Genomic DNA, 22441 nt, shown 5'->3' on the forward strand with positions numbered 1-22441 from the left:
TAGAAAAAAAATGCGCTTACCCATTAAATCAATATTTATTTATCTGGTTGAAGTGCATTTCCTGAGGTAAACAATCAGCTTCTAAATCAAATGCACTTTGGAGTCAGCTGAAAACCACAGATCTGATGGAGAGAAGAGAGAGGTATTGCAATATTAAAAACCATCTCTAAACACTTTGCCGCTTTTGCAGTGTATTGCACATTTGCCATCATTCATTAAATTGTGCCTAAAACAAGTGTTTTATAAGACTGAACAGTATACAAGCTAACATGAAAAATGATATCACGTTCTGCTTTACCATCTTAAAACCAGAACAGCCCTGTATTAGTGGGATCATACGAAGGGCTCTGCACATTTTCTGAAGGGAAGCAAAAGCATAACAATAGCAGGAAGCACATAATTTATATTTAACAACTTTATATCCTGATCTAGCTTTAGCGATTACTTGTAACTGCAACAGTCAGCCGTAAACAACACACAATACTAATAAAGAAAGAAGTTTCTATGCACAAGGATTCATTCTGAGAAGGTCGAATATTTAAACATTTGTAGCAGTACACACAGTACTGTAATGTTACATAGCTAAGAAATAGGAAGAAAGCGTAGGATTTACACTTTAGCTCACATTCATACGGAATAATATCTATTTTCTCTCAAATCTATTAAAATAAGTCTTTTTTAAAATCTAATAAGTAGATCGGTGTGCTATTAAAATAATAGTAATGCTAATTTATAACATAAGGTACACCGACTACATCATGAATAAAATATAAAAATTAAAGTGGCTCATCCCTTAAGATTGTAAGCTTGCGAGCAGGGCCTTCCTACCTATATATCTGTTTGTTATTACCCAGTATTGTTCTATTAATGTTCCAATTGTAAAGCGCAACGGAATATGCTGCGCTATATAAGAAACTGTTAATAAATAAATAAATAATGGAATTATTAAAACCAAGTTAACAATGTAACTTCACTATTCCCCAAATATTCCAGAACAGTGCGTCAAAATGTAACTTTCCCATCAGTATAAAACAAATTTAGTGTTGGATTTTTGCCCGTGGTGTTTATAGTTGAGTAAGAAATGTGTTTTTGGGGGTTTTTTACACAAAGCCTTTCAAAATGACTCGTGTGCGATCAATTCATACACACTGAACAAAGAGAGTAATGAAAGCAGCATGTAAGAATGTTAATCACACATCAATGTCTGCAGGATAAGTAACTTTAATTGCACAATTTTTCTGCTGATCAGTTTCCCCCCACAACTGATGAACAGAGACAAGATTGAAAGACTTGCTGAGGGCAAAACAAATTCCAAAATTTCAGTGCCTGCAAGAACCTCCCCCCTTCACGTCTGTTGATTATATTACAGGCACACAGATCTTTCCCTCACAAAGTATTTCTTGCCCTCTGGCTACTAGAGCTGGCTTTCCCAACATCTGCATGAACAAGTCCCACTGGAACTATTGTTGTCCTTCTGTGTATTTTCTCTATTCGCCTTTTTCATAAAGACCATGGGGGATAGTCAAACTAAAGGGGGTTGGGAAGCACCCGTGTACTATTCACTGGCAGTGTAGCTTTTAAGCTACTTTGTGGCTACAGCACAATTAGATTACCTAATGCTTTAATTGACTTATACAGCATCACAGCTTCCATTTTGGATATCAAACCTACACAAGAGGATTTAAACAGCAGCTCTGTGAGGCTTTATCCAGAACAGCCGCCGTTTACTTGCCATTATTAAAAGTGCCACGGATAGGTAAACGGTCATTGCTGATGGCAGTCTTAGCCGAAAAGATCTTTTTTCATGAAAATGAGGCCAGGTTTTTCTATTGAAGCTTCCTTCTGAAATGTGTGATGGTTTAAAGCACAGTTAAATCTTTTAGAAAGTGCCGTCAATGGTGCCATAGCCAGAACAGCAGAGACAAGAGAATTGCTTTTAGGAATTGAGGAGAACTGGGGCCTCGCTGCAAATTACAGGGGATCTGCAAGGGGGAAATCATTGGATTTCATTGTATTTGAAAACCTTGCAAAGACCGTAATGTGTTACTCCGATTTCTCCTGAAACGCCACAACAGTATTTAGCCTAGACATGTAATACAGGCAGAAAATAGCAAAGAGTAGTGGTATCTTACTTACAGACAATTAATACGAGATGCTGGCACTTGGGAGCCCAGCGGTCAGAATCCTGACGCCGACATCCCGACAGGGTTAGGATACAGACACCTAGGTATCCTAACCCACCCCCGTCCCTAACCTAACCCTCCCTGGTTCCTGAACCTAACCTCCCCCTCCCCGCACCCTAAACCTAACCCTCCCCCCTTAGCGCCTAACCCTGATCAGTGTTGGGATTCCGGCACCCGCATTCTGACAACCGGAATCCCGTGGTCGGGATACTGACCGCATCCCGGTACAAACACATACAACGTTTGAATCCTGCGATGCCTGTAGGTGGCGTTCTGTGGTTTACTGTGAGTGATTTCAAAAAGCTGTACAAAATTTCTAAAAGACATCTCGATATACATCTCATCTCAATATAGTATGTTGATGCTGGTAATAGCTATACCTTGTCCAAGTCATCGCCCTTTAATCTTCTGGTTGGGCTTTAGTTATGAAAAAAATACTTTTCTGAAAAACATAAGTCATCATAAGAGTTCAAGATGAAAGGAGCTTTCAGTGAGAGTAGAAGCAAAATCAAGAGTCTATAACGCAAAAATCTCAGCTGACAGTACTCCAGAAGATTGGAAGCATATTCATCCTCTATGTAGACGTGTAAAAGTAATGTAATTCTGTACAAAAGACTCTATGGACATTCATGTTCTAGACTTCTAATCATGGCTGAGATCATGCAAGGAGCAACCTCTGATTTTATCTAAAAATACCACTGTGCCTTTAACAGCATTTCCCATTTGCTCCCACTAAAATAAAATTCACTCTCCACTTTGTACTTTTTTAAAATGTTGCTAGGTCAGTCAGTTAAAAACAGCCATGTAAATGACACATACTGCATGGCGTAATTAGTTCACATACATGCTGCATGACTGCACAGCATTAACTACACACCAATAACGAGCAGGATTTTGGCATTCATTCATTCCCTGGCAGCAGACTAGAATATCTTCTAACCACTCATGATTCATGCACTCCAATTAGGAATCTATTCAGCAGATTCCTTCACTTCAAATTGCTACCATTAGCTTGACAGATGACATAGCTTTATAAGTTTATATCTATTAAAAAAGTTTCAGGAGGACATCTATGAAGTGATATAGGAAAGGCAGCTAAAGACATGAAACAGAAGCGAAAGAACAGGGGATAATAACGGACTTGGCTTCCCCCACTCACAACAGGTAATTAAATCAAAGTGTTAAAACCTCGGATGTTATCGTAGAAGAAATTGAAAAACAAATTCCTATATACCAGTATGAGATGCAGAGAATAGTAATTAGTATGTTGCACTAGGGGCTAGTAGTCTACAATATAATAATAATAATAATAATAATAATAATAATAATAATAATAATAATAGAAAAAGGCAAACTGACATTATTAAATTATAACTCTGGCATAGCATTGGAAAGTGGGCAGGGGAATACTGCAATACCCCAAGGACAAAAGAAGGCCCCAAGCTTATGCTGCTTTATCATTAAAAAGTGTCACTTGAAATAAAGAAAAAACATTAACAACTCTTGCTGCCAGTTCTGCCATTCTTTCATTGTGTATGGAGGAAATACATCGATCTCATACTGTAAGTGGCTCCCAGTGTATGCTGAGCTAGCTGCTTGCTGATCCAGAACTAGGAAACGGCTGCGCTGATAGCTCTGGTTCAATGTACATAGAGTATAAGGCAGGCTGAGAGTCAGTGATTTGTGATCTGACCATATCCTGTTAGTGCTGCAAGTTATCCCAACTAAAGGTCTCAATGGGGGTGATTCAATTCAACGTGAATTGAATAGCGCCGGGAGCGAGCTCCCAGAGCTATTCAATTCAGTGCGCTGTGTGGTCGGAGAATGCTATTGCGCCTTAACAAGGGTGTTAAGGCGCGTTAACCGGCATTCTCTGGCCAAAGGGCTGGGCACGCGGCTGTTAGCGCCGCGCTAAGCAGAAAAATAACTGCGCGCCCGGCACTTCGGTCGTATTTCTCCTCGCATCCCCAGGGGGGAGCGAGAAGAAATCCTTAGCCGAAGCACGCCGGACCGAACGAGGCAAGTCCCGGGCGCCCTCAGCGTTAGCTGCGTGGGGGGATTAGAGTTAGGTTTTGGGGTTAGGCACCCCCGGGAAAAGGTCAGGGTTAGGCTAGCATATTGATATATTGATTTATTTAACAGATGTTTATATAGCGCAAACAAAATCTACAGTGTTTTACAGAGAATATTTTGCCATACACATCAGTCCCTGCCCCAGCTAACAATCTATATTCCCTACCACATGTATACACACATACACACTAGGGTTCATTTTTGCAGGGAGCCAATTAACCTATCAGTATTATTTTGGTGGGAATTGAACCATACTTGCCTACTTTTGAAAAAGCATTTCAGGGAGATTGTGAAATCAACACCTACTGTATGAGTGCGGCGTGTCTGATCTACTTGTTGATGAAAACACACTAATGCTTTCCAGGACTTGCTCATGTATTGTGTTTTACAAGTGGTTCTATATAAGTGGCCACCAGAAACATTATTTGAAAATACATATAGCCACAGAGGCATCACTTACCTGGGAGACACATCTTTTGTGAGCCGTAGGTCCGCTCTCTCAAAAGGGGGCATGGCTTCATGGAAGGGGCATGGCTGAGATCCACAAAGTCACGCCCCCTTGAGTGTGTTGATCTTGGGGGCGTTACTGCCTCCTGTTCTCGGCACACAGTGGGCTTCCCCAGCACTCCTGCAGGTGCTGGGGCAGCCCACAGTTTCTCCCCTGCCTCTCTCCGTGTCCTGGTTTCATGGTGACACCATCCGAAGGGGTGACTCCAAAATAGCAGAGCAGCTCTGTTATTTAGTTGTCACCCGCTTGGATGGTGTCACTCAGTGCGACCCGCACCCCCTACTGACGCCAGTGTGTAGCCATAGGGATCATTGTGCCTTATAACCAATGCAGGGAAATGGGACTGATGATCCCATTTGAATGTACATATATCCCTGATTTCTTTTATTTCCAAGTATATAACAGCTAGGGGGTAAGGTGCAATCAGGGGGTAACAGGGGGTAAGGTGCAATCAGGGAGATTGCTAGACTCTTCAGTAAGTCAGGGAGATTTCTACTATTTCAGGGAGTCTCCCTGACATTCAGGGAGAGTTGGTAAGTATAAATTGAACCTAAGACCTCAGTGCTGTGAGGCAGTTATGGCAAACATTACACCAACCATGCACACCCTCTTATAGATGTGTCTTCACTCATCTTTGCTGCAGCTGCACCAAACAGCCCCTCCTGGCACACCTGGTCCCATGAGACTCTGCTAGCACCGCATTGTGACTAGGACGCACCAGGAGACTGTGCTGATTAATTTGATATGCGACACTTGAATATCTGTAAGGGACTGAGCCTCCCAATCAGCATTTGAAGTGCTATGATGCAACGGCCGCAGCCTTTTTCCACACCAAGGGCAACATTTATCAACAAGTTTTAACATTCACGAGTGATAAAAATTTGTTGCGTATGATAAATGGTTCTCCAGCCAATCAGCTCCCAACTGTAATTTTTCAAACAGCTGATTGGCTGGAGCACCATTTATCATACGCACTGAGTTTTATCACTCGCTACGAATTATAAAACTCGTTGATAAATGAGGCCCCAAGTTCAGTTTTCAGTCTCAATTGCACCCAGATATACAAGTGTATCAAATGAATCAGCACAGTCTCCTGGTGCATCGTAGTCGCATCACATTGCGACTTAGACGCAGTCTCGGCAAGAAAAGAAGCAGAGTTTCAACGGGACCAGACGGTTCACTCACGCCAGACTTACTGAGGCTAGGTGAGAAAGGACACATCTGTAGCTCCCACTGGACAAATAGGATCAGTGTACATGGCGATGACATGACACTCCAGCCCCACTCCCCTAAAAACACCCCTCCACATACTTACTTACATTCTAGCAGTCCCCGCTGGGATGGGGATGCCAGGTCAGTGCAACAGGGAGGATGGAGGCGGATTATGTGGGCGGCCCCGCCCCTGCTTTATATTGCCTATATTACCGGCATCACAAAGCAGGGGGCGGGGCTACGATGACCCGATTAAGCGCAAATTGAGTCATCGCCCCAACAAACTGCCCACTTTCACATGCGGGCACAGGGAACAGCAGAAAATCTGGGAGACTTGCCTACTCTTGCAGGGTGCCGGGAGCGGCATCCGATTTTCGGGAGGCTCCCGACAGTCCCGGGAGAGTAGGCAACAAGGGCTGGTACTTGCCACTGAGCGAGCAAACATCTCCCAAAAGTCAGGATGTATGCCCTATATACCAGGGACATGTGGTCAGGGGAGGTCATACTCTTTCCCCTATCATACTACCTATCATGCTCCCGCCATTGACCTCACCGCACGTCACTAGTATATAAGTACAATGAAACAAAAACAAAAATATAAAGAATTCAGGTGCTTGTGCTGTGCTGTATTCAAGGTCAGTATATAGTATTTTTCACATACCTTGAATCTCTTTTCATTACTTTAATGGGATAAAGCATGTTGGTTAGTTTAAGTGAGAAAATGTATTTTACAAAAAGAAAACTTGCAGCTTGCTTTGCCCTCTGCAGTTCATGTTTGTTTGAAGCTGAAAAACAGGTGCAATATGTTATTATTAACCTTTATTTTTTAGGGTCAACATATTAGGCAGCACTTTCGAGAGATTTTTTATTTTTTATTTTACGAATTGGTCTATTGGACAGTAAATATTTAGCCTGTTTCTACAGAAGGAAATTCTCACTGCTTTGAGGAAGGGTCAGCACTGGTTGAGTGAATTTATATCAAGGGGTATATTTACTAAAGTGCGAGTTTTTACAAGTGGAGATGTTGCCCATAGCAACCAATTATATTCTACTTAACATCTATCTAGCACCTTCTAGAAGATAATAGCTAAAATCTGATTCGTTGCTATGGGCAACATCTCCAGTTCTAAAAACCAACACTTTAGTAAATATACACCCTACCAGTGGCGGCTCCAGATAGTGGGGCTGCAGCACAGTCCAAAATTCAAATAGGGGAGCCACACCAACTGTCACCCCAAGCACTGCGAAACATCACCAGGACTCAGTGGCAGTTGGTGTGGCTCCCCTACTTGATTTTGAACTGTACTGCAGCCCCACCCTCTGGAGCCGCCACTGCCCCCTACCCTTTATAATCATCTTTTCCAGCTGGAAATACAACCCTTTTCTGTCTGACCTAGATGGATAACTTATCCCACCCATACTGGAGGTAGAATTTGAGTCACAACTAATGGTTGATCCATCATAAGTAACCAGATTCTTAGCATTTATGTGTTAGTTGTGAGCATCTGAGTATCTTACTCACCTACAACACATTTTGCTGATTCAATTTTCAAGCTACCAGTGCTCTCAGATTGAGTTTATTCCCAGTATGCCGGAATACCCCTGAGAAAGCATAGATATCCTGGTCTATCACCTAGGGGGGTTAAAATGCACATGCACAACCTGAAAGTAACAGGAATTTATTTTTTTTAAAAAGAGGCCCCTTAGGCTTCAATAGCCAATGCCACCCAATTATGGTGTTAGCTGGTGGGCACAAACTTCATGCATGCGGCCACATTGCAGCCCCTAAAAAAAACTATGGGGATTGCTGTGCCACGGGACCACTCTTTGCATACACATGGGGCTCCATATGTATATGAGAAATATCCATAATCATCAGACCTGGCAACAAGGGGGTGTAAAGGGTAAAGGGTACACCCGTGCCGGGCACTGAAGTTCTGAGGGGCCCGAGGTGATCGTGCCGCTGTCCACTCGGGTATGCAAAACAAAAATGGCTTTATATAATTTTTTCGGAGGGATGTGTTTGTTGTGTGGAGGAGAGATCAAGGGGGTTGAAGAGGCAGGGTGCCATAGATATCAGTGTAATGGGCCCCAAGATTTCTGTCCCCTACCCAATCATCAGCAAAGTATATTTACAATTAAATAATTAGTTCTCGTCCAGTTTTATGGATGCACAGCTATGGTGTGTAGTGGCCTAACAATTCCGGACACATCTTACATGAGGATATATCATTGACAGCACTGACACTGTGGGAGCAATTCAATTGTTTTTTAGTCTGCTACTTTTTTAAGTCACTAGAAGGAGCAATTCAATTGTTGCAACATCTGAGCGTGATAGTCGACGGCACCAGTATTTCTGCTTACTGCTTAATGTGTGAGAAACCCTTGGTTAAGGCGCCCAGCAGTTAGGGAACCCTAATCAGGACTTTAGACGTCTTTAGCCATTTTACGAGGCTAAACCCATCTAATAGGGCATGAAGAGGGTTATAATTAATGGGCGCCGTGAACAATTGAATTGCAAAACTGGGTGCTCATGAAGAGGGCAATAATTCATGGGTGCCCAGAACAACTGAATTGCAAAAGAGGGCGCTCATTAATAATTGCCACCCACGTAACAATTTAATTGCCCCATGTGAAGTCTTCAGCACAATGCACAGTAATCTTTTTGAACAGATATGACGGGCTGTCTTAAATTGCCGTTAATCCCCTAGATTCATTATAAACCTTGCACTTGCTATGTTAACCTTTAACTGGGCAGGTGGGTAAAGATCATGTAAGTACATAGGTGGGATGCTCAAAACACCCCCCCCCCCCCAAAAAAAAAAAAAGTTGCATGTGATACTTTTGAAAATAGATGAACTGTACATCATCTATAGATTCACTAGACTTTAAGAAAAAAAAGTTAGAATAATCAATTTTGTAAAATAAAATCTTTATTCTAATGTCTTAGAAATTACAACATTTTTGAGATTATAAAATCACTCAACATAATTAGTTCTTGTTCGTATGACATCGTACTATAACGGGAACTGTAAAGCAAAAATATCAACACATTACACCAAATTATTATAATAATCAGAAAATTTCAATACCAAAAATAGGATAATATACCTATGTACCAGGAGTGTTCACAGCACCCTAATCCTAATTTTACTTCACAGAGAAAAAATTATAGCACGTACAATGGCAAACTATAACCTCTAATTGAAAAATGGACAGTAACATGGCAATCAGTGCTGCCAAACACATTTCAAAATGATCTACAATGTAAGATTGTGAGTTGCCGAGAGCATCCCACATACACAGTTACAGGTTAAAGAATCCATCTAGCAGTCTCTCCTCCTGCACTGCTATGTGTTATATCTAATTGCACAGTGCATGAACAAGATTCATTCATATGGGAGGGTTTTATTGACCAATCACCTTTTTTCTAATTATTAATGTGCACTTATTATTTAACTCATTGTAATAGTCTGATGTGTTTGGGCCCAATTCAGAGTTGTACGCTATGCCGATATTGATGGGTATGAGCGATTATCGTAAACTGCGCATCTGTCACAGTATATTAGATTTGTCACTTTAAGTGACTATGGCCCTGATTCAGAGCCGGACGCTCTGACCAGAGCGCTCGCTCTGAATCAGGGCCCACCTCCATTAATATGGAGCGTCCTCCTGGACGCTCGTATAGCTGTGGGTCACCACCCACAGCATATACGAGCGTGCAAAATGATGGTCGCGATGGTCTTGACCATCGCGACCATCGGAACTGCGAGTGAAAGCCTGCGGTTGGGTTTCTCAACCGCAAGGCCAGGAGTGATTTTGGCTCTATCAGAGCCAAAATCACTCCCACTGATATCACTAGTGATGTCAGTGGGGCCGGCTTCAGACGGTAGGCGTTCCCTTGGGAACGCCTCCGTCTGGCAGGCGCGCCCCCGGCACGCCCACCAAAGGGGGCGTGCCGTCAGTCACCATCGACAGCACGCCCCCTTTGATGAGACACACCAAGCGAAGGAAAGTCCTTTGCGCATGCGCAGTGGGGAACATCGACCCACTTGCGAGCGTACTGCCGCTCGCGAGTGGGTCTGAATGACCCCTAATATGCTCACAGTGTGATTGACAGGCAGTGTTGGGGGGTGGTAACAGGGAGAGTCGGCAAATAATGATGGCGTGTTGCGACCGGTTTTGGTTGGCGTGTCACATCCTGTGTCTGTGATTCCTATATGCAAGAAAATGGCTCCGCCTTCTCATTTCCCTCAGCCATTCTCTGTGACCATAAGATTACTTAGAAGACCGACAATCAAAGGATCTGCAGCCGATGCTGCGTCTTTGTACGCAGATGCTTGGATTTGCAAAGCCGCAGGTGGACGTCTCAATACATTCCTCGTCTGCGACATTTGCATATATTCGCACAGCAGCTGCATACGGTATAGGAATGGCATTAGTGTACAACTCTAAATCAGGCCCACTGTGTCTGCTAAAGGCAAGTTACCAAGTACCAAGTATACTGCAAAAAAGACAGATGTCTCTAGAGATGTTAAAAACATTTTTACAGATGTGTTCTCAATTCGCCATGTGGTTCAAGACGCCTGGCGTGAGTGAGCCGGACAAATGGTGTAGCGTAGTTACTTTTTCTTTACATTTGCAACTTATTTGCACCACAGATGCAGTAAAACATTACCCAATCTGTGCCAGAGACGCCGTGCTGCGACTTTAATCGGACAGGAATTCGTTTTAAATACTGTATGTCCAACGCTACAGATATAGCACATCAGAACTTGGCTTGGATAAAAACAGCGGCCTCTGCATCGTAGCACTATGTATACAGATTCAGACTCACTCGCACATAGATATACTGTATGAGTGTCGCTTAGCAGATTAATCAGTGCAGTCTTGTTAAGCGGTTTTATGCATCACATTGCAACGAAGATGTATATATGACTGAAAAAGGCTGTTTGTCACGACAGCAGCAATAGTGTATGAGGACACATCTGTAGACATCGTTATTAAGATGGAGGCTAACGCTCTAAACTGCATGCTGATTGTGCAATGCAGAAGCATTGAGTTATTATTTCCTCCTGGTAGGCTCTCCTGGTATCGTCAATGGGACAACTAAAAGGGGGTATCCACTTGTAGATGTACAAACGACAGCACAATTACGACATTGCAATCGTGCTGTCGTTTGTATAGCTAATGATGTGCCTAGACTGAACGTTCACTCGTTCAGTCCCGGCACATCCCTCATCCCCGCACATGCTGAACCTGACGAGATCGTCAGGTTGACCTGCATGTACGGGCAATGTCGGATGTCAGAAGCGACCAGCGGGCACGCGCTTCGCTGGTCGCTTCCGACCAAAACATGCCCGATGCATGTACGATGCATGCGCAATTTGCAAGCGATTGCACGATAACGGTGTCGTTATTGTGCAATCGCTTGGCTAAATCGCAAAGTGGATACCCCCCATAAATCAACATTTCATACAAGGCATTACTAATAAATCCATGCAGACAAATAGTGTAAGTGGCTATTGTAGAATGTAGTTAATGGATCGATCAACAATACAAATACAAGACATCTTTTGACTGACTCTTGGTAATAGAGAGAAAAAAAAGAAGTACAAAATTAGAGACAGATTTAAGGTAAGTTTTCAGGGGGGAAATAATAATAATAATAATAATAATAATAATAATAATAATAATAATATATTCTGGAAAAATAAAAATATATTTCATGGTGTGCCTCTAGCTAATAAATGTAAAATAAAGGTAATTTTTCAGTATTATATCAAAAGAAACTCATCTGTCCCATGATAACATATTATTGAAAGTAGAAAATGTATCCCTAACAAAGTATTAAACCATAAATATAGGTTTGCTCATAGAGGTGTACTGTAAACTGACAGTTTTGAAGGGGTTAAAGATGGGTATTGCTCATACTTGCCAACTTTTGAAATAGCATTTCAGGGAGATTGAGAAAGCAGCACCTATGAGAGCGGTGGTAAAGTGGGCGTGTACTGCTACATCTGAGGGGCGTGTCATAATACTGACTTACATCCAAATGTAAATGAGCCCCAAAGCAGTTAGTAAGATCTATTTGTTGATGAAAACACACTGATACTTTTCAGAAAATGCATTTTAGCCATAGGGATCATTATGCCTTAACCTATGCAAGGAAATTATACTACATAATGAGGGTAAGGTGCAATCAGGGAGATTACTGGACTTTTCTGGAAGACTGCTGCTATTAACAGGGAGTCTCCCTGACAATGAGGGAGAGTTGGCAAGTATGGGATTGCTTATATAATACAGTAATTATCCACTGATGATGCAATGATGGTTGTTGTAGTGTTTTTTGAACATGATGCTTACAAAGTCATCCAAATTTCCAAGGGGCATATGTATGAAAATTATTTTTTCTGCATATGTATTATACGAGATCACATTTTTTCAGATTTGTATTGCATTTTTGTATGTGTTATTTGTTTGCATTGTAAGAACGCAGAACAGTTCTGGAACCATGGAAATCAATTGAATTGCGATAATTTTCATATGTATTAAACTATTTTTTTGCCTCATGGGTTCTATAATTATGGACATGATCTCAATGCTTAATCTGGAGCAGGAGGAGGTTTCTTGTAACCGTATCCTATATTGTTAATGTAATTATAAAAAAAAACAAATCTAAAATTGTTAATTACATATTTTATTAATTATATATATATACACACACACACACACACACACACACACACACACACACACACACACACACACACACACACACACACACACACACACACACACACACACAGAGAGGACTGGACACAGCTTAAACAAATACTGCCAAGCATGTGCAGAAATTATACTGTCATGGCAATTTCCTAAAGTCACGTGCCATAAAAATCCAAAAAAATGTGAGAAAAATTTGAATACAGGAAAATAAACCCGCAAAGGCTATAGTTTATCGCATTTTCATTTAAGCCAGCTCAACAATGATATACATATGATGAAAAAAATCTAATTCAGAGACGTGATAAACAGGCGTTAAAAGTCTGAAAAGTACAGGTCTCTTGCAAATAATGATACATATGCCCCCGAGTGTTATTAGAAATTGCTTTCAAATGTTAGCAAAGGGAGGGGCATGGAAGTGCCCTACATGGTTCACACTACGTAACAGAAAGCCAACCAAATTATACACATATTAGAGCTAAGCATTGCAAGGATCACTATAGAGCTGTGGTGATTGTAGACCGTCTGTGCTTACCGTCATTAGCAGTATTTAGACACACAAACACAATGAAAAAAAAACCTGAAATAAATCAGAACAGCAGCCTGACAGGTGGACGAAGAGTTGCAACGCCTGAAAAAAGTGAATGAGTTGTGGAATAGGACAGATGTTTCAATGCTGCTTCTTGGCAGTGTGAGAAAATGCCTGCCCAGTGACCAAATGGCATCTCAGATTCCCACCCTGGCTGCTTGTCCATTATCCGTGGCTGAAGACAAAGGATAGATAGGAGGAGGGGAGGGGTGGATACTATTGTTCCTTGGGGCTCCTAATTATGGAAATCTTGTTAATCTATTCAGCAGCGTCCTAAACTGAGCTTTTGTTCCAGGTTCACTCAACTTGGTGCTACTGCTATATAAGGGGGATATCAACAAATCAGCGGAGAAAGGGAGGACATGTTCTAACCAATCATCTTGCGTCTCCATCCAATGTCCAAAGCATAATTCAGGATACAAATATTTACACAGTTGCATCAAGCAGTAGATATCCCACTGGACCCCAATGCTGTGCGGGAAGTAGTCAGACCTTGTTAGCAGTATGTCTGATGCTGGACAGTCATTTTCAGATGACAATACAATTTGTGAAATGGGATTACTGGATGGAGGCATTTAAGGGTAACAAGGTTAACAAGACATGACAGAAACCATGGACATCCAATCGTGCCACTTGCCAAATTGGTTTTCTAAAATGAAAGGATCCAAAAACAAAGCTCTTATTGTAGTGTTATTCTCTGCATATTCAATGATCATTTGTACATAGGTATATACCACTAACATTCTATTTTATATATGTGTGTATATATATATATATATATATATATATACACACACACACACACACACATACATACACACACGCACACGTACACACATATATATTATATAAATATATGAGCAAGGAAAGATGGCGCCACTCAGCTTCCTGTGAACAAAATCATCTCAATTTATTCGGACGTTTTATAAAGGATATGACCGAAACGTTTGAATAAACTGAGTTGATTTTGTTCATAAGACGCTGAGTGCCGCCATCTTTCATTGTTCCTATATTGGGGATTTTATCCCATGGAGAGCACCAAAGCACTAATCGGACTTTATTTTTAAAGGAGTGCCGGGAACTTGCTACATATATATATTAACCAGCACTCATAGGGGGCGATTTGATTGTTTTTTGGTGCCCAAACTAAATGGGCGCCTAATGGAGCAATTCAATTGTTGCTCCGTTTGGGCGCCTGTGTCGCATGTGTGAGGCCAAAAGCTGTGTATAGCAGCTAACCCCGTCTAACGTCCTGCTTGATTGCACATTTTTGTTTGCTACCTCAGGAGACTGCGAACAGTAATGTGTCTAATAGCGCCTGTGGTCTGAATGGAGCAAATTGTGAATCCCTCCATCGGGTGTCCATTCATTTAGGCACCCTATAATTTAAATAAATTGCCCCCATATAGTATAAAATAAGATGCACACGTGCCCTCCACACTATAAAAGAATGAAAATATAGAACACAGAACGGCGGCACTCACGTGACTTGTTGGATGTTACATGTCCTGTGAGGGCTGCCATGTGTTATGTATGTATTTATGTATGTAATTTATATATGAATATATGTATAAAACAAAACCACAGGGCGCTGGACACTTTGTCGAAACACTTTGATCATTTTAAATGTTAGTCAAAGTCCGTGTCCCAAATTTGATGTGGATTCGCTTCTTAGATGGGTACAATTAAAATTGATAATGAAAAGCTCTTGTTCTTAAATCAGTAGTAATGTCCCAGATATGGAATGAAGTTCTCTGGAAAAAAAACCTGCTCACCAAAGAATCACCCAGACAGACGGCCAAATGGCCATGTATTAGTGTATATAAGAATAATTTAATTCTTTAAAATTGTGCACAAATAAAACAAATAAAACATTGCTTACATCATATAAAAAAGGTATATAAAAAAGGTATGTTAAGCATCAACCCACCAACACCCTTATTGGTGTGAGCTCAATGGCAGGGACCTCTTGAATGGTGACTGGGTATGACACTCTTAGTCCGTCGCAGAGGACTTCTTCAAGGGTATTATCAGAATGCATAAATATACAATGATACCAGACAGTAATTATTTGCACGTTTCACTGGAAATAATAAATATAGTCCAGCACATATAGCCAACTAAGTGATTCCGGTGCAATCGTCTATTATATATGCACACACACATATGTACACAGTGTATATATATCCACACACATACATGCACACATGCTACAGTAGATCAGGCACACACACACACATACAGTATATATATATATATATACATATATTATACATACATACACACACATATACACACGTCCTAAAAGGAGCGCATGCTTTATAGTTTTGATTACTTCTTGCTCTAGCCATGACCACAAGAACATGGTTAGTAAACAAACATTGGATTTTAAGGGCCAAATTCAATTAATTACGACATTGCCACAAATTGCTCAACTTGGATACAAATAACCGTGTTAACTGCTCGCGCAATGTAATTGTCCTTTTTCCATGTCTTAGCACGTTACTGAAAAAAATTATAAATTTTTTTTTAAAAGATATGAGAGAAACAGGATAGAGATAGGAGGGTATGTAGGATGGAGATGTGTTGTGTGCTCGTAGTGTGGTCTGTTTATACAGTATATGCATTTGTAATGAGAGTGGTGTATGTTTATGTTAGGTTGTGTGCCAATGTATGTCCAGAAGCACAGATGTTCAAATCAGGTCCAAACTGCTCCAAATCAGCAATAATCTGCTTCACAGCAGCCGAATCTGCACCAAGGGCCGGACTGGGACTAAAAATAGGCCCTGCAATTAAAGCACACAGGTCCACCTCGTGTCAGCATCTGGCTCATGGCATAAACTCCTCCCCTTACTATTCCTGACTCCTCCCACTTTTAGTCTATGCTCTTACAAATATAATTCATATTAGAACAACATACAAGTGAAAATCATTCTCTGTATTAAAATACACACAACACACATCCTGCAGGGGATTCAAATATGTGCCATAGTCAGACATTTAGTATTTGGTTGGTTCTGTTAGGTAAAGCTAGCACTACATTGGTGAAGGTCACAGACAAAGAAACAGCGTTTCCAAATGACCAAGCCCTAGCTTAGCAATTGTAGAAGATTAGTGTTCACTGTAGGAATTTTTTAGGGCAGGGGTGCTGAACACAGAGGATGACATCTGAGCACACCGAAGCAGAGCCATAACTACACATTTTGGTGCCTCCACCCATAACTGTAGCAGGGAGAGCGCGTTCCGAAAAAAACAGGTGTGGTCTTGCTGGGAAGGGGCATGACCACATAATAGTACCCCCAATTCAAATGACGCCACACAGCAGTGCCCCTTTGTCACATTACACCGCACAGTAGTGTCCCTTATTTACATGACGTCACATAGTAGTGCCCTTTTTTCACATTACACCACACAGTAGAGCCCATCAAGGGTGTCGGAACAAGTGGGGGGGGGCAGCTCGCACCCCCCTAAACATTTGAAAGGCACCAGGGAGCAGACTGGTGCAGTGGCCGAGGACCGAGCTGTTCCACCCGGTCCCCTGTGTACTCTGCACTGTCTGCAGCATCCAATGCCCACAGCCCTGAGCTCCCACACTCAGGGCAGCAGCAGCCTCCGCTCAATCAGAGAGCAGCGTCAGCGATAGGCAGGAGTCTCATTGGGGTGGCAGTTGGGAAGCCAACGGACGTAATCCCGACCGCCGACTTCCGGACTGTCTAATCCCGGCAAATGTCTAATGACAGGCATCGAAATCCCAACGCCTGTCATTAGACATGACGCCGGGAGCCCGACGCCCGGCATCCCGATCGAAGGGACGCCAGGCGCGGATAGCCGCGAGGGGGGTGGGTTAGGTTTAGGGCTCCCGGGAGGGACTTAGGGTTAGGCACCCCCCTGGGAGGTTAGGGTTAGGCTAAGGGAAGGGGGGGTTAGGGTTAGGCACCCCGGGGGGAGGTTAGGGTTAGGCACCCCCCTGGGGGCCTTAGGTTTAGGCGGCAGGGAAGGGGGGTTAGGTTTAGGCACTTAGTGGGGGGATTAGGGTTAGGCACCCCTAAGGGAGGGTTGGGGAAGGGGATAGAATAGGTTAGCAAATACTTACTTTAGGACGATCGGGATTTTCACTGCTGCCAGGATGCTGGTGTCGGGCCGGACATGCGTACAGCGGTTAATGATACCAATTCCATCTCATTGTGGGCTGCTGGGACTCCTGGACAGCCATGTCACCAGAAGGTGTGAGGGACTGCATCACGATGTGGACACAGCTCAGTTGCAGCAGCCGGTAGCGTTGCGTCGTCCACCCAGTAGGTGCCATGGCGGCCCAGCAACAGTAAGTTGGAAGGAAGGAGGGGAGGGGAGCGGAGGGGGGGGCTTTCGGAACAAATGTATTGCCTCCCCTCATAAAACTGTTCCGACGCCCCTGGAGTACATTCACATTATGCCACACAGAGCCCATTCCCGTTATGCGACACAGAGCCCATTCCTGTTATGCCACACAGTAGTACTCCATTATGCCACAGATTAGTAGTACCCCTTCTAACACATTATGCCACACACAGTAATGCCCCTTCTAACACATTATGCCACACAGTAAAGTCCCATGCACATTAAGTCACACATAGTAATGCCTCAAAACATTATCCCACAAAGTAACATTATTCCACTCCCCTTCCCCTGGTGTCCTGCCTGCAGCCGCTTACCTCTCTCTTTGTGCAGCAGCCTCAGTCTGTGTTCCCCCTGTGTGCTAGATCAACAGGTGCTGGGCCACCAGCCAGCTCCCCAACTTGCAGAGTAAGTCCAACCGTGTCACAGCCATGAAAGACAGCGCCGTTGTCATTCAAATTCTGGCAGGCACTGTTGATTGGCTGCCAGAGCCAGATTATAATGAAGGGTGCACTGTGTATAAAGGGCTGCGGCTGCATTCCCACTAAATTCGTGCTGATATGGGCTGCCCCCCCTCGGCGGCACTGGCTAGACAAGCCCATCTGGCCATCGGCTGTTCTGGCATTTGCCAGAACTGCCAGATGGCCAGTCCGGCCCTGTACTACTCACTCAATGCTGATCCACTGCAAATGGTTGCTCTCTAGAGGCGGGAATAGCAGGAACACCCATAATAGCAGGAACACCCACAACAGCATGAACACCCACGACAAGTACAGTACAAGTCTCGCTGAGTTGGGCTGGTGACGCGTGACTGGATTGTGACTTGAATTTAATTGTCCGGGAATCTAGTGCACACATCATGAATTTAAGCCACAATGTGCACTAATTGACTTTGGCCCTTAGTGTTAATCCATTTTTTATTGGTAAAGGTGGCTAAGGGAGGATGAATATAGTCAACAGCTGCAAAAGTTGAGCTCAGGGTTTGGAAGTATTTGAGATGAATAGTCTGAGTAACACCTAGTGCCGATGATGATTTTGATGGTGCGCTGATGGTGGAGTGTTTACAATCACTGTCGCACAGTCCATGTGGTCTAAAAGTGGCCATCTCAGCGCTTGTGCTCTGCGTCGCACGCTGGTGCACAAGGGAAAGGCTGAGATTAGCATTTGCATATTTCTGCAAACACTGTTAAGACAGTAGTTGTATAAGCGAATGCATTAGCGTCAGTCTCTGAATCAGGCCCTAGGTACTTAGGTTTAGTATTTGGTGCAAAGTCTGTAACATGCTAAACAAGCTATTTGGTGCAATTTGAGGACACTTCTGTATGAAGCAGACAGCCTGTTGCAACTTCAGTGTGACAGTTATAGTAAAGACATAACATCAATTAAGTTAGTTAACATTTTCACAGGTACTGGTGCAAACTATACCTTGTGTAACTACGGTCTTGCACAGCGCTACTTTATATAACGGAGAATATGATCTAGTGCAGATATGATTAGAGACAGTTTGATTACTGCAACTACAAAACAAATTCATTCTATGAAGCATTGGTCAATACTTTACAGATTTAACCAATTTTCGCGTAACAACAGCAGTGATTATTTTTCTTCTATAAACATCATTTTTGAAGTCAGAATGTATTGTTTAAATTCACAACTTTCAGAAATCTGCACGAACCAGAGTTTAATTTATTGATGGTGTGACCACACAGATTTTACCCTCATCATAGCGATGTATGGGTTAATACAAGAAGGACAAAATGATTATCCATATGGCATCTGGCTGACGTATGCATTGTCCAAAATATACGGGCTGGCAGGATGCAGCTTACTAAGAGCATGCATTTACAAACAGGTGACAGTGCCTGGACGTCAAGCCTCTGACAAGAGTAGCTCGCCCATCGCTCTCCTTTCCAATGACCAGGGGAAATAGAAGGGCTGTCATTTAATTGACTAAGAAGTGACCTTTTTTTTTATTTTATCAAGGATCCACTGTATCAGACAGAAAGACACCCTCGTTATAACACTCCTCTTTGGAGAACATCCAGACAACACAGTCCAATGATTAAAAGGTAGAAAAGCTAAGAGCTTGTTTATACAGCCTCTGAATCTAGACTGATTAAATCCCATTTCCCAAGAGGAACGGTAAGAGGGAAATCGCATCTTTAACCCACATACTTAATCTTCTTGATAGCATGCATCCGTGGAGTCATGCACAACCATCTGATTCTTTGACAATTTGTCTCCGCAGTATGGCCAGAGTCACGGACGCCTGGGATATGAGATCACCCCTGCTGGGTGTACTTGTAGAGACAGAGCCAGAGGGAGCCACCAGGGTGAGAGGGAGCACCAAGCCACAGCTGGGAAAATTATAACCCTTTAACAACTGCAGCATGGGCACAACAGATATATTACATGTATTACAGCCCACCAGGAACAGCAACAAGTTATTAAACAGCAGTCTTTATATATAAATACAAATATTACACAGGTTCTCAAACCCGGATCTCAGGACCCCAAACAGTGCATGTTTTCCAGGTCTCCTCACAGAATCACAAGTTAAATAATTATCTCCACCTGTGGATCTCTTAAAATGTGTCAGTGAGTAATGAATCCACCTGTGCACCTGCTAGGTGAACTGGAAAATGTGAACTGTTTGGGGTCCTGAGGACAGAGTTTGACAACCACTGAAATATTCCATTCTCCAGGCATAAATTAGGTAACGCACCGTAACTCCACAATGCATGAAGGCTGCAATGATACTTACTGCTGGCTTGGTGCTATATTAATTTATTAATTACCTCTCTTTAGTTTGTATCCAGTGAAGTAATGAGCACAACATCCACTTTCCGGGAAGTAGCAAGTACAGGCTACTAGAGTTCAGCAAGTATTGAGAGTAACAGGACAGACAAACAGTCTGGTTCCAAACAAAATACTGAGTTATAAAATAATCTACTCAAGTGATTTTTGTTATATAATTTTACAAAAAAAAAAAACAATCATTTTTTTTAATATTTATTCACAAACACACACTCAGGGAAAGAACGACATGGAATGTAGTCTGAACCAATGATTATATGTACTGTAAACATTTTCATCAGGGTGCTCATTAATGTGGCCCCCCGGTCAGGCTATGAAGGGGAATAGGGTACAGTTATTCAACTTATTGAAGTAAGTACACAGTCTCACTTGCTCTCTCTCTCTCTATATATACATATATATATACATATACATATATATATATATATATATATATATATATATATATGCCATTGTTTTGTACTGATATATTTTGTTGCAAGGGAAATCCAGTCTAATTTAGCTGAAGGCATGATGTAGATCTTGGAAGTCACTAGTAGTGAAACTAGAAATGCCTACTTATATGATTTACTGTTATTTGTGTCACCTCCCTTATACTGTATACTACAAGTTTCTACTGCCAGTGGTTCCATTTTCTACTGCCAGTTGTTACATCACTTTTATCGCTATTCCCTGCTGTTCTTTCATACCCACTGTCCATGGCACCAGCATGCATATGAAATAGCTAGCATGCCAATGTATTAGTATAACATTTATTTATATAGTACCAACACACTGCAGATCTGTACAATTGGGGAACAAACAATATAAACCAGTGTTTTGTTTCCCTATGAAAAAGATGCCAGTAGACACCTAAAGTTATCATTTGGTACAAGATTTATAGAGCGTCCATAATCTGTACTCGTACTCAGATGCTTATTTTATTCATTTTTTAGATTATTTCACAGATTTGTTCCTGCTGCTTTATCTACTGTAGTTATAAGATTAAAAAAAGTATACAAAAAAGAACATGGTCAGGTACAGTGTACTGCTGAGTACCATGAGAAATAAACAGCACAGGATATAACAGAAATAGTATTACTGTACAGATAAAGTGTTAAGAGGGACCTGATTGCAAGCTTACATTCTAAAGATTATACATTTTAATATATGACATTAACAATAGGTCAAATTATTTTAATATTAGTTTTTAATTTTCCGCTAATAGTAAGCATCCACGTAACTTGAAATTAATGTCTTTCTTTGACAAGAGTTGAATGATTATGGACTATAATGGGATAGGCCAGCTAGATGATTACTGTATGTAATATTCTGCACACCACCTATAGCTAGCTTATGGACATGTGTCTATTGTAGAGATGAGTGGGTTCGGATTTACTCGGATATACTCGGTTTTCAAAATGGCATTTTATCGGCTATCATGTGTGTTTTGGATAGCCAATAAAATAAATCAGAACAACTAATCCGAACTTGCGGTAATGTGGCGATAAGAACCGAATAAATCCGAACGCGCTCATCTCACTCTATTCACACTGCGCTGCCCTACAAACGATAAGAACGGAGTTAGAAAAACTGAGCAAATATAACAAAATTTGATTAGGAAGAAAGTGTGTGGCTCATTCACTGAGGCAGAACAACATTTCAATCTTGTGTCAGGATTGAATTCATGTTTCCCCTTGGGTGTCATATACTGTCGTATAACAAAGTAAGCATGCTGTTTGAAGAGCCCAGCATGCAGCACTTCTGCATTTAAGAAACCAGAGATCTGGAATTTTGAAACAATTCTGAATGGAGGATCAGCTATGTATCATTGTTACAAATCAGCAGAACCAAGAATAGAGATCTGTCGACCGATAATAAATACCGGTAATCCTCGTTTGAGAAGCGTGTAACTAGAAAAAAAAATTATACATAAATTGAAAAGGCAAAACAAAACTATAAAACATTTATAGCATGCCG

General features: G+C 41.9%; 1 protein-coding gene across 1 annotated transcript in view; it reads right to left on the minus strand.

Moving 5' to 3' along the window:
* Positions 1–22441, minus strand: part of LOC148534691 (fidgetin-like) — a 73697-nt gene that overhangs the window by 2683 nt on the left and 48573 nt on the right. The window contains exon 3 of the mRNA XM_088466379.1: positions 21–122. Coding sequence (XP_088322505.1) covers positions 21–24 — 4 coding nt within the window. The 5' untranslated portion in view covers positions 25–122. The remainder of the gene's footprint in view (positions 1–20; positions 123–22441) is intronic.

The sequence above is a fragment of the Taudactylus pleione genome, unplaced genomic scaffold (genome assembly GCF_031769625.1).
Source record: "Taudactylus pleione unplaced genomic scaffold, aTauple2 ptg000065l, whole genome shotgun sequence".
In the NCBI taxonomy this organism is placed as follows: Eukaryota; Metazoa; Chordata; class Amphibia; order Anura; family Myobatrachidae; genus Taudactylus; species Taudactylus pleione.